The sequence below is a fragment of the Myotis nattereri genome (assembly GCF_964212035.1).
Source record: "Myotis nattereri genome assembly, chromosome: 17".
Lineage (NCBI taxonomy): Eukaryota > Metazoa > Chordata > Mammalia > Chiroptera > Vespertilionidae > Myotis > Myotis nattereri.
Genome location: NC_138092.1, coordinates 25,695,689 through 25,708,486, shown reverse-complemented (window position 1 = coordinate 25,708,486; position 12,798 = coordinate 25,695,689). Strand labels below are relative to the sequence as shown.

The 12,798-nt window shown below is 34.3% G+C and overlaps 1 protein-coding gene across 3 annotated transcripts in view; it reads left to right on the top strand.

The window, feature by feature from the left end:
- Positions 1-12,798, top strand: part of MRPL13 (mitochondrial ribosomal protein L13) — a 31,209-nt gene that overhangs the window by 2,993 nt on the left and 15,418 nt on the right. For all 3 annotated transcript variants that reach the window (XM_081111285.1, XM_081111286.1, XM_081111284.1), the window contains exons 2-5: positions 40-163; positions 5,576-5,669; positions 7,917-7,977; positions 11,859-11,945. In XM_081111285.1, the coding sequence (XP_080967411.1) occupies positions 40-163; positions 5,576-5,669; positions 7,917-7,977; positions 11,859-11,945 (366 nt within the window). The remainder of the gene's footprint in view (positions 1-39; positions 164-5,575; positions 5,670-7,916; positions 7,978-11,858; positions 11,946-12,798) is intronic.

The following is a 12,798-nucleotide window of genomic DNA, read 5'->3' as shown; positions in this document are numbered from 1 at the left end:
AATTAGAATTTTATTTGTTTCCTCTTCTGTTTTTCCAAGCAATGGGCCACTTTTGCTCGAGTTTGGTATCTCTTAGATGGGAAAATGCAGCCCCCTGGCAAACTTGCTGCTGTGGCATCAATTAAACTTCAAGGATTGCATAAACCTGTGTATCATCAACTGAGTGAGTATCATTTAGACCTGTAAATTAACCACAATTTACATGCCAGAATAGAATCTTGAAGTAGTTTGAGTGAGCTTCTCTTAAGGACCTCTTTTTTTCCTGATGATCGTTTATTTCATTCTTACTAAAAACCTACTAGAGCACTAAAATGAATCTGGCTTATTCATAGGAAAACCATACAGACCAGTTTGCCTGGGACAACCCCAGTTTATACCATTGCCCCAGGAAAATTATCAGTGGCCCCCTCTTTCACACTCAGAAATATCATGATTTGGGCTATAAATTATATGTTAATTTCTATCCATGTTTCTTCACGCAATATACGTTTGAATGGACAGGTTTTAAAAACGAGCAAATAAGCTTGCCCTCTCTTCTAAAAACCTTTTCCTCCAGAAAGGTATGTAGAACTAGCTAGGCATGGAAAGTTTACTTTTTGCTTTTTTAAGTTAATAAATTTGCTTTTCTGTATCCTTTTTCCAAAACAAAACAATTTGCTTTCATACTAAAAGACTTCTGCTTATTATAGACTAGCAGCCCGGTGCACGAAATTTGTGCACAGGTAGTGTCCCTAGGTCTTGGCCAGTGATCAGGGCCGATCAGGTTCCCCACCTCCCCGCCTCACTGCCTCAGCGCCCTGCTGCCGCTGGTCACCCGCCATGTTCCGCGCTGCTCCCTGGTCGTCAGCGCATGTCATAACAAGTGATTGAACTCCCAGTCTCACAGTCAAACTCCTGAGAAGACACTTTGCATATTAGCCTTTTATATATAGAGATTATATATATAGACTAGTGGCCTGTTGCACGAAGATTCGCACAATAGGCCTTCCTTCCCCTGGCTGCTGGCACCGGTTTTCCTCCGGCACCCAGGACCCAGGCCTTTGGTCCAGCAGCAGCGGAGAAGCCAAGCCTCTTCAGTCTTCAGTCTTCACTCCGTGCCTGCAAATGCAAATTAACTGCCAGCTTTGTTGGGTTAATTTGCATAGTCGCTCTGATTGGCTGGTGGGCATAGTGGAGTGACACCAATTTGCATGTTTCTCTTTCATTAGTGTAGATAATTTTGATTGACTTCACTTAACCTAGGCCAGTGATGGCAAACCTATGACACATGTGTCAGAGGTGACACATGAACTCATTTTTTTGGTTGATTTTTCTTTGTTAAATGGCATTTAAATATATAAAATAAATATCAAAAATATAAGTCTTTGTTTTACTATGGTTGCAAATATAAAAAAATTTCTCTATGTGACACGGCACCAGAGTTAAGTTAGGGTTTTTCAAAATGCTGACACGTCGAGCTCAAAAGGTTCACCATCACTGACCTAGGCTCGTCACTGTTCAACCTGCTGGATCCAGGTGTCATTCCTCATCTTGACCTGTCAACAACATTTGTTGTGGTTGATCACAGTTTTAATTACCTTTTTATTTTGTATCATGAAATATATATACAAAGAGATAGAAAGAGATGTATCTATCTATATAAATATAGGTATTATTTTAAAGAAAATTAATGATGATAATGAACTCAATACCCATGCACTCAGTTTCCAACTTATTTTGCGATTATAAACAACATTTCTTTCAATATTCTTGTACCTTTTTCCTGGTGCTCACATGGAAGAGTTTATCTGACATCTCAGTAAAACAGGAATTTCTGGGTTCAAAGCTGCCTGGGAAGCTAGCTAGTCTTTATGCCAATGTCCTCTCCTGCCAACAGCATGTAAGTTTCTGTTACTCCTCATCTTTAGTAACACTGAATATTTTCATTCTTTATAATTTTGAACACTAGATGTGAAATGCTCTCTTAGTGGTTTTAATTTACATTTCCCTGGTTACAAATGGAGCTATCTCTTCATTTGTTTATTAGCCTTTTATCAGTTCCTCCTCTGTGAAATATCTGTGTGTGTCTTTTGCTCTTTTTTTTAAACTGGGTTGTTTATTCTTTACTTTTTTCTAATTTTTATTATGAAAGTTCTAGCTCTTTCAGAAATGTTCAGTATCGTACAGTGAATTCTTTTATGCCCTTAACTTGGATTCCATAGTTCTAAACGTTTTATCATATATCTTTTACTCAGTCATTTGAAAACAAGTTGAAGATGTTATTATTATCTTCCCTACATACTCTAGCATATGTCCCTAAGTAAAAATATATTTTCCTGTGTAACCAAGTGCTGTTATAAGCAAATAAATAAGTTAATTATGCAGTTTAATATCCAGTGCAGTTTCAAAGTTACCTAGTAGTCCCAAGAATATTTTTTTTAACTATTACTTTTTTGAACTATGGTCCAACTAGGGTTATGTATTGCCTTTAGTTATGTTTTGTTTTAGTGCCTTTTAATCTAGTATAATCCTTCTCTTCTTTATTTCTTACAATGAATCTTGTGAGGAGTCCAGGCTAATTTTCATGGAGAGAACTTTGTAAAAACACATTTTTCACTGTTTTTCTGGGATGCCATTCTTCCTCTTTCTTCACCCCTTATTGATTCCATTTTCCCAGTTCCCTTTTGCTCTCTTCAACTTTCTGAACTCCCGGTCATTTTCTCCCACTACAAATTGGGTGTGTCCCAGAGCCCAGTCCTTGGACCTCTTCACATTCTCTATGTGATCGCATTCAAGCCTCATGCTTCTAAATACAGGGTGGGGCAAAAGTAGGTTTACAGTTGTGAATACGTGAAACCCAGTTTATTATTTATTAATTATTGTATTATTTTCATACTGTAAACCTACTTTTGACCCACCCTGTATAATCTCTATGCTAATGGCTCCCAAATTTATGTCTCCAGTTTTGACCCTTTTTCTATATTGCAGACTCACGTAGCCAAATTTCTACTCAGAAAAATCTTGGGTGTCTAATAGACATCTGCAATAGAATAAGTTCTTTTGAAGATGTTTTACTTCATGATTTTCTCCATCCCGACCAACCTGTTTCTTCCATTTTTTCCCATCTCAATTAATAGCATCTCTTCTTTTTTAGTTGTTCAAGTTAGAAGTCTTTGCTTTATCTCTGACTCCTTTACAGTGATATCAGTAAAGTGATAAACAAGATCTCTTAGGTTGTCTTTGTAGAAATGCAAATGATGCAAAATTTGGGGGAAAGTGGAGTTAGCAGTAGTGACCTAATTTCCTTCTTAAGGTATAGCAGTTACCTGTCACTAAATGGAGGTTCTGCTTCCTGAAAAGCAGGCCATTATTGCAAAAGTTTTTCTTACACACTGATGAGTAATCATTCTGCTGGAGCACCAGAACTTTCCTGGTTGCCTGTCAGGCCATCCCTTTCTAGGAGAATCACTTTTTTATGAAATTAGAAATTTACATTTTTAAAGGTTGAATTGTAGTTTTGTTTCACACTAAATTTAATATATAACTTACATCAGCAAAACTTGCCCTGTCCACAAGATGTCACTAAAATCAAAACTTAAAGAAAACAGTTTTCAATTTATAAATATGTTGTGTATTTAGTTTATTTCTAACATTTATTGGCTTAGCCAGTATTTATTAAGCATGCATTATTTGCTCATAATCACTGCAAAATGTTTATTTGAAAAGTGACATTCAATTTTCTGTCTGAAATACATCAGTCTGTTGCATGCTTCAGTGTCTCTGGTTCTATTGTCTTATTTCTTTAAATCTGTTAAGGACTTTTTAGGGGGAAAAATTTATCATGCTCTTCTTAAAGTAACCCAGTTTGCCCGTTTTTCTCTTGCTCTTCAGTTAAGTGTCAGTTTATTTTAAATGTTACTTATTGTATTTTTTTAATTCTGCCATCTAATTTTGCAAATAAATTCAGCTTCAATGGAAAGTTAAAGATTCCATTTTCCCTCTAAATAGGTGTCATGGAAAGATCCTGAACAAGGTTTAAATAATCTGGTGTGTGAGCTTTTGGCAAATCACTGAATCTTAATGGGCCTTAGCTTCTTGAACTGTAAATGTCTGGCTGAAAGCTAAGGTATTTCAACATTCTTTGAAACTATATAGATATCTTGTCAACCTCTTTGTTATTTTGGTTCATTTGACCCCTACTGCCTTAGTAACCTACCATGTGTCACTTTTAGTAACGTTAGTCACTTAATTCGCCAAATACTATCAAACTATCCTTTTCAACACACTAACAGCAAGCTTCCCAGGTTTTCCCTTCACACCTCTGGATTCCCTTTCAGTCTAGTGAAGAAAGCTCATCTTTATCCTCTTTTCTTTACCCTTGTCCTGTATAGACTATGAACTTCTCTCAGAAAATTATCTCATTCAAAGTCTAAGTTCTGTATAGAATCACATACTGCAATCTTTAGTTTTCATATACAAAGCTTATTTATACTTTTTATTTTTTCAGTGGTGTTTTTCTTAATAAGCTTCTAGAATCTTTTGAAGTTTATTTTTTCTATTAGTAGAATAAGCATTTAATAAATGTTTCCGATTACTTGATCTTGTCCCATATAGTAACTCGTGAAAACTTACATGTTAACCTTTGTGGGGGTTTTTGTTTTTTGGGTGTTTTTTTTTTTTTAGATGAACAGCCGAACTTAGGGGTACTTTTCACTGGAAAATTAGTCTGATACGTATATTTTAATTTTCAGGTCATCCCACCTGTCTAATATGAATGCAGAGTTGAGAGTGACTGTTTAAATTTAACAAGTTAGCCGAAACCGGTTTGGCTCAGTGGATAGAGCGTCGGCCTGCGGACTGAAAGGTCCCAGGTTCGATTCCGGTCAAGGGCATGTACCTGGGTTGCGGGCACATCCCCAGTAGGAGATGTGCGGGAGGCAGCTGATCGATGTTTCTCTCCCATTGATGTTTCTAACTCTCTATCTCTCTCCCTTCCTCTCTGTAAAAAATCAATAAAAAGTATATATTTAAAAAAAAAATTTAACAAGTTAAATATGGTTGGGAAAAACATTGGGTTAGGAGTTAAGCATAAGATCATAGTACTCTTTTCTCTACATTTGAGAAGAATAATAAATTGTGATGTTTTACATTTGTTTTCAATTTACCTATTGGCAAAACATATGCTTTTTATAACTACATGCATATTGTTTTCATTTTCTCTTCTGTTTTTAAGGAAAAATTTATACTAGATATTTAAAAGCATTTAATATAAATACATTTTTAGTGAAGTGAAATTATTAATAGAAATAACAATAATTTGCCTTTAAAGATGCACTGTTTATATTGGCATCTTTATTAAATCCTCTTTCACCTTCCAGTGTTGAGATTTTCCAAACGGCTAGCCAACTCTTTCTATACTTAGATGTTATATAAAGCAGTAACAGAAATCCATTCAAGAATGTTGATGTTGTACTGTGACTTCCTTTATATTTTTAATGTGTTGTTTAGACTTTGGTAAGCTTTATAAATAACCAAGGTCACTTTTACTTAAAGGTTTTTCATATAAAAGTCTTATCTTTTTTCTTTTTAAATCTAGGTGACTGTGGTGATCATGTTGTCATAATGAACACAAGGCACATAGCATTTTCTGGAAACAAATGGGAACAAAAAGTATACTCCTCACATACTGGGTAAGATGATGCCATTGTCACAGAAGATAGGCGGTTGAAATGTATTACTTTAATAACACCATTGATCTTATTTAAAAGAAAAATGCCTTTTCAAAATTTGGCATTTAAAAAAATACTAATTTTACTCATGGTAATGTATAATTTACTCAGTCAAAAAAACGCAAACCTGGACCAAATCACAGTTATTACTAACAGAATTTGTTTTTCCTTGAAACTTTTCACATGAACTTTTCCAATCAAGATTATTCTCGTTTTTTAGCCAATATTCTCACTTCTTTCTTTCTGCTTCCTATAATTCATCTGCTGTTTCCAGAACCATCCTGAACATCTGAAAGTACTTTAGATGTTTTAGTGGCGAGCAAAATCCCAAGTTTGGAAGATACCTAAAATCTCCACCACATCCCTTGGAGTTATAGGTGTCTCTGCCTATGTTTGAATAATACCAATCTCATAGCTCATAAGACAGCCCATTCATTCCACCTTTGAAGTGCTCTAAATTTCAGTAAGATCTTTATGCTCTTGAGTCATAATCTGTTTTTCTCCTGCTTTCACATTGGTTTTATTTCTTCTCTTTGAGACAAAGTGAAATAATTGCATCTCTTCCACATAACATTCTTCAGATAATCTTGAGACCATCATCAGCAGGTGCCCACTGGTTTATCTTTTCCTTGGGCTTTAAACATCTGTGGTTCCTTCCGGTGCTTTATATGGCTTCACTTCAAGTATCCCCACTGTATCGTGGTCACTCTTTTCTAGATAGAATCATTGCTTTTTGTTTCTCTGTTTCTGTTGACCCTTGACTTACACTTTGGACACAGTATTTTTATTATGCTCCTAATATTTTATTGCAATTATGTATTCAGCATTTATCTTTCTAGTTGTAAAAGTTTTAATGCATGCTAATGTTAGAAAATACAGAGTTTAGAGAAGGAACTAAAAATCATCTTCATCCATTAACTAAACATTTTAATATATATGTTTATATCTTTTTTTACTTAATTTAAATGTTATTTTCAGTCACTGTGTAGTAGTGCACAATATAATTTACCCTACTTAATCATTGCTCTGTTTTTGAAATTAAAATTTTGACTTTTATAAAGAGCTGGAAAACAAGCCAACTGAGTACTGCATTACTCAAGTTGTTCCCCTCCTCGGAATTTTAGTATAAGGTCCAAACTTCTGAAATATAATGTAAATGGGATTATGGTTTAGAAGTTGCCATCCTAGTTTTAAAAATAGATAGTCTTTAGTGTAGAAGGTGTAAAGTATTTTTTTCCTATGGAGAGAAAGAATACAAAAATAGAAGTCTAGCCCTGGCCGGTTTGGCTCACTGGATGGAGCGTCGCGTCGGCCTGGGGACTGAAGAGTCCCAGGTTCAGTTCCGGTTGGGGGCATGTACCTTGGTTGTGGGCACGCCCCCAGTGGGGGGTGTGCAGGAGGCAGCTGATCGATGCTTCTCTCTAATCGATGTTTCTAACTCTCTATCCCTCTCCCTTCCTCTCTGTAGAAAATCAATAAAATGTGTAAAAAAAAAAAAAAAGAGGTAAAATGAGTTACCTAATATTAGACTGGTAGCCAGTAGGAAATCTAGATTCCAGACTTTAATCTGTGGTATTCAAGTGACTGAGCTACCTCTAATATTATCCCAAATAAACACATTTTTAATTTCCAATTTACACATTTTATATGTATTTTTTATCTGAACACAATGAAATATTTTATTACTTAGGGGCAACATATAACTCTTAGTTAATAGGAAATAGAATCATGGCCTCTTTAGAGTTTGAACTTCATTTCAGAACCAGATAGTCTACCATTGTTTTCCCCAAACTTGACCACTAGCTTATGCAGACGTTTAGTCTAATTTGGCAGGGAATTTTTACCATTGCTTTTTCTTTCTTAATTCAAACAGTGATAAACTACCCCAGGATAACTGAATGAGTGAATGAGCGAATGAGTGAATGATGAATAACTAAATTCCAATAAAAATATAAGTAGTTATGCCAAGAAATTTTCCAAGATGTGGAACTTTTTGTGAAATAATGATGGTTTCCCACATAAAATAATATTTCATATAGAATAGACTACTACTTAATTTTTAAGTCATTAATGAATAGCATAGTTTCCAGAAGCAAGTATAATTTCATAATAAAAATAATTTTATATTATAAAAGAATATTCAAGAATACTATACCGTAGCCTACTCCCAGCTTTAATGTCTTTGCTTCTCTTTGCTTCTTTTAATAGCTACCCAGGTGGATTCACACAAGTAACAGCTGCACAACTTCACCGAAAGGATCCAGTGGCAGTAAGTCTGTTGGATTCCCCCTCCCCCCCATGGAAAAAGCAGACATTGCTTTTTCAATCTTTTTCCTATTCTAATGTAGCTAGCATTCAAGACTATAAATTCTTCATGTTAACTCTACCACACAAGCTTTGATAAGTATTATTATCATTCAGTTCTATATATTTTAACATTACTATTTTGCATGTTTTGCATTTAGTCAAAGAATTGTGATGCTTTTTTAAAAATTTCTTGACACCTGCTGAATCACCTAAAATATATCTTTGCTGAAAATGTCTTGGGGAGAAAGATATATACTACATGTTTATCCATTACAGCAAATACGTTAACTATATTCTAATCTTATATTCTTACTGACATTTTTTGTTCACTTGATTTATTGATTATCTGAAAGCGCTATATTAAAATTTTAGTTGTAGATTTGTTAATTTTTTTCTTATAGTTCTCTCAGTTTTTGCTTTGCATATTTTGAAGATTTAGCAGTAGAAAATTTTAAGTTTGGAATTATAAGCTTCCTAAATAATTGATGAGGGTGTATGCACCTCTTTATCTCCAATAATGCTTTTTAACCTGAGGTCTACTTTTTAAAATATTAATGTAGCTCTATAAACCTTCATTTGATAGTATTAGCCTAATATAACATTTTATAGTTTTACTTTAAATTTTACTACGCTGTATTTTATTTTTTCCTCACTTTTTTACCTTTTTTTGGATTGGTAGAGTTTATTAGAAGTCTAAGATTAATCAATATATTTACTTTCCTTCAAATCAAATCAAGGAGGCCCTTAGAAGATTTTTAATACCCACTTTCCCTCACAATCAATATGTTTTCCCTATCCTTAAGATATTTTTAAATTAAATTTATTAGGGTGACATTGGTTAATACAATCATAAAGGTTTCAAGTGTACATTTCTACAATACAAGATTTGTACATTGCATTATGTGCCAACCACACAAAGTCAAGATTTTTTTAAATCCTTTCAATTCAACATTCTTGTTATTCTTTTATACAGTTATTTTTTTTTATGATTTTCTTTGCTAACAATCCCTTCATATATCTCAGCCTTCATTCTGGGTTTAATTTCCTTCTTAAGGAAACTTTACTATTTGTTTCCTTTTTAAACTTTGATAGTACACCATAACTGTTACACAAATTATAGTTTTAATATTAAAATGTTTTTAAAATTAAAGTTTATATATTAATCAGGTATCCTCACTGAACACTAGGAGGCAGTATAATTCAACTTTTTGATGTTAAGAATTTGGCATTGGGTAACATAGTAATTTCATATTTTTTTTTATATACACAAAGAATGAAATGTATTACAAAATGTTGGATGAAGGCTTGGAAACTATTTCAGAGTTAAATCCATTTGAATTATCACCTCGTTAAAAGATCTTAATTTTTTTTTAAGTCCTAATTTTGACTCTGTGTTGGTATGTTAAGGAAGAGGCCAATGATTTTACTTCCACTACCTGTCTGTCTGGAGAAATGAGTTTTTCCCAGCAGACAATTTGCGAGTCAGTACTTAGTGTATGTGACTTGTAAGAGAATGTGTTTCATAGTGCATTCTTCTGGTATTCATGGAATAGTATTTATAAAATACATAATTAATACATTTAGTAGTTATTACTAGGTTATTAAATATTTCAAAGCACTTTAAATCACTTAGATCATTCTAAACTCAAATAAATATATTGATTCAGCCCTTTCCTTCTATCCTTTATCCCTCTGTCATATATTTTAGTTTCTTTAAGAGCTTTTGTGTACTTACGGGTTTCTTCTAACATGGTTCCTTTCTTATGTTTCTCCACCTCCTATAACTAGTTAATAAAGTTATTTTGTGTGCATTAAATGGCACATGCCCTGGGTTACCATTTATCTGAGAAAAGTGATGTTTTTAAACTCACCTTGTTTTATCTTTTTCACTTTCTGAATTCCTTAAAGCATTTGCTTAAGTCTATATAGCTAGAATTACTTGATTGTCTGTGCATGTTGTGTCATATTTATTTGGGGGATATTTATGTTTGTGTATTTGTCTTTTTCTCCTCTCAGCTTATAACCTTTTCACATTTTCTCACTTTTTCTAAAATAGACTTATGTTTGCATTTTTTTAATAGAGTAAATTTTTAAAATACCAATTTGTTAATTCAAGTAAGTACAACTAAATTGTTTAAGAACATGGAAGCCAAATGCCATGTAATCCTACTAATGGAGTAAAATTGCTAAAGGGATGATTTTCTGAGTATGTAATGACTTGCTTATCCCGAAAAGTTGCTGAATAATTCTAACATTGTCAGTTTCTACAGAAGACTTTTTAAAACATTAAACATTTTAAAGGCTAGCTTCTAGATCGGTGCTGTCCAGTAAAACTCTCTCTCTACCTTGAAGGAAAGTTCTGTGTCTGCACTGTCAAACATGGTCACCCCTAGCCACAGGTGGCACCTGACCACTTGGAAAGTGGCTGTGTGGCTGAGGAACTGAATTTTCTATGACTTAATTTTAACAATATGTTAATATTTAAATAAGGTCTCCAGAACATAAAGTACTAACAGAACTAAGCTAGAAAATAAATGGAGAATATTTATGAGATGTCATTAGCTTTTATGTGTAGAAAGGTTTTGATGAGAAAATAGAAGGAACAGAAAATCCTTTTGTAGTGAAACCCTGTTCTAACATGAATTGTTTTAAGGCATTTAGCTTTAATGCATGTGAAATTATATCCTTGAAATGTGAGTACAGCTGATGAAAATCTATACAACACTCCAAATGTCTCCATCAGCAGTTTTGTGAAGAACTCACCTTATATTACTATACACTGTATGCCAGGAGGCCCCGGGGAGAGTATGGAACACAGGGTGACACTGTGTGGCCTTCTCTTGACAAAACATACATCACTCTCAAACCAACAGTGAGGATAACCATCAAAGGGGAAAAGTAAATCATGGAAAGGTTAGTTTGCCATATTGGTAATGGGTTTGGTAGAGAAAAGAGACTTTTTGTCTTCCTGGCAAGTTATAGTGAGAAACACATGAAGATGTGACTTCCTGTACTGTGTGTCTGTTCTGGGAGTTCGACTGCCTGGTTTGAATTCGAGCATGGACACTTATAGATACACTAGAAGCCCAGCGCACAATTAAATCGTGTGCATGTAGGGTCCCCTAGCCTAGCCTGCCATCAGGGCCATGTCCACGCCCTGCAATGCCTTGTATGGTCTGCGGACACTGCCGGCGCCCCGCCCCGCCCACCGCGAGAGCCACTGCTCATTTGGTCATGACGACCACAGGCCTTTTATGATATAGATTATATCAGGGGAATTCTATAATCTCACTACATCTGTTTCCACCTCTGTGAAGTGAGGCTCAGCATTGTAAACAAGATCAGATGTAATGAATGCACTGACCACTATACACAGAGCAAGTTCCGTGAATGTTAGCCATTACCACTATTGCAGATTTGCGACCTCTCAAGTCGGTGTCATAACTGTCTATATGGTCAGGCTTAGTGTTTGAGGTGGGAACTTCCTGCTCTAGTCACTACGCAATAAATATTTGAGCCATAGGTGTTTGTAAGAGCTTAGAGAACTTCTTAGTCTAGCTAAAATTGGCACACAGATAGGATATTTTTAATCTCTTCCTTTTGTCCTTTCTGCTAATTAAAAAATAAATTAAACAAATATAGAGCCTAAAGAAATAGTAATGTGTAAATAGTAAAAGTTCCTTTTCTATTGCTGCCACATAACGACTCTGGTCTCGGTTTGTTTCCTTTCATATACCTGTTGTCTTAGCCCACTGGTTTCCATCACTGTCTAATTAAATCTGCCTTCTGGATATCACAAGTCATATTTGTATGTTACTGATCCCTAACTATGTGTCTTTCCAGATTGTAAAACTAGCTATTTATGGCATGCTCCCAAAAAACCTTCACAGGAGGACCATGATGGAGAGGCTGCATCTTTTCCCAGATGAGGTAAGTCAGTGGTCATTGGTAACGACACTTATCCTCAATTAAATACTTTCTCTTCTTTTAAAATAATTGTGGTCCTTCACCAAAGTATAAATGGCCTTTATGAAATCACAAGAATTTAATAACTTCTCTTTCTGATGATACTGTTGCTTTTTTTTTTATAAACTATAATTTCTAAAAGACACAGAAGTAATATTATTTATCCCAGTTTTAAGGTAGCCAGGTTTGAGTGGGGATGTTTTAAGTATTCATGGTAGTTCAGTTGAACAGTAAATTACTTAAATAATTTCAGACTATAAAATAAATGAGCCCATTTTCCCAAGAATGGATTGTTAAATATTCAAAAGCTTAACAACACTTGTTCTTGTCAAGGCATTCATGCATTGCTGATGGAAGTATAAAATTGTGCAAACCCACAAGGAATCTGGCAACTATGAAGCATTTCATAAAATACATAAAGAGATTCCTGCTCAATCCAGCAATCTCATTTTCAGTCTGAAAATATACAAGGTTACTATTTTTACATGATTTATTATAGTAAAATAATAGAAATAAATAAATGCTTACTCATAGAAAATTGGATAAACTTTGATATCCATTCAGTTGAGAACTATTGTAAAAATAGAAGGACAAACGTTGTGACTTGATAATTAATGTTTTTTCCAGGATATATTATTACATGAAAAAAAGCAAGGTGACAATGTAGATAACTTACCACCTTTTGCATGCATATATTCATATGAATGTTTACACACATATCTACTATATCTGCTTTTCGCATAAAGAAATACAGGAAGAATAAATGAGAAAATGAAGTTGGCTGTTTACTGGCACATGGGCACAAAGAGATGAAAGG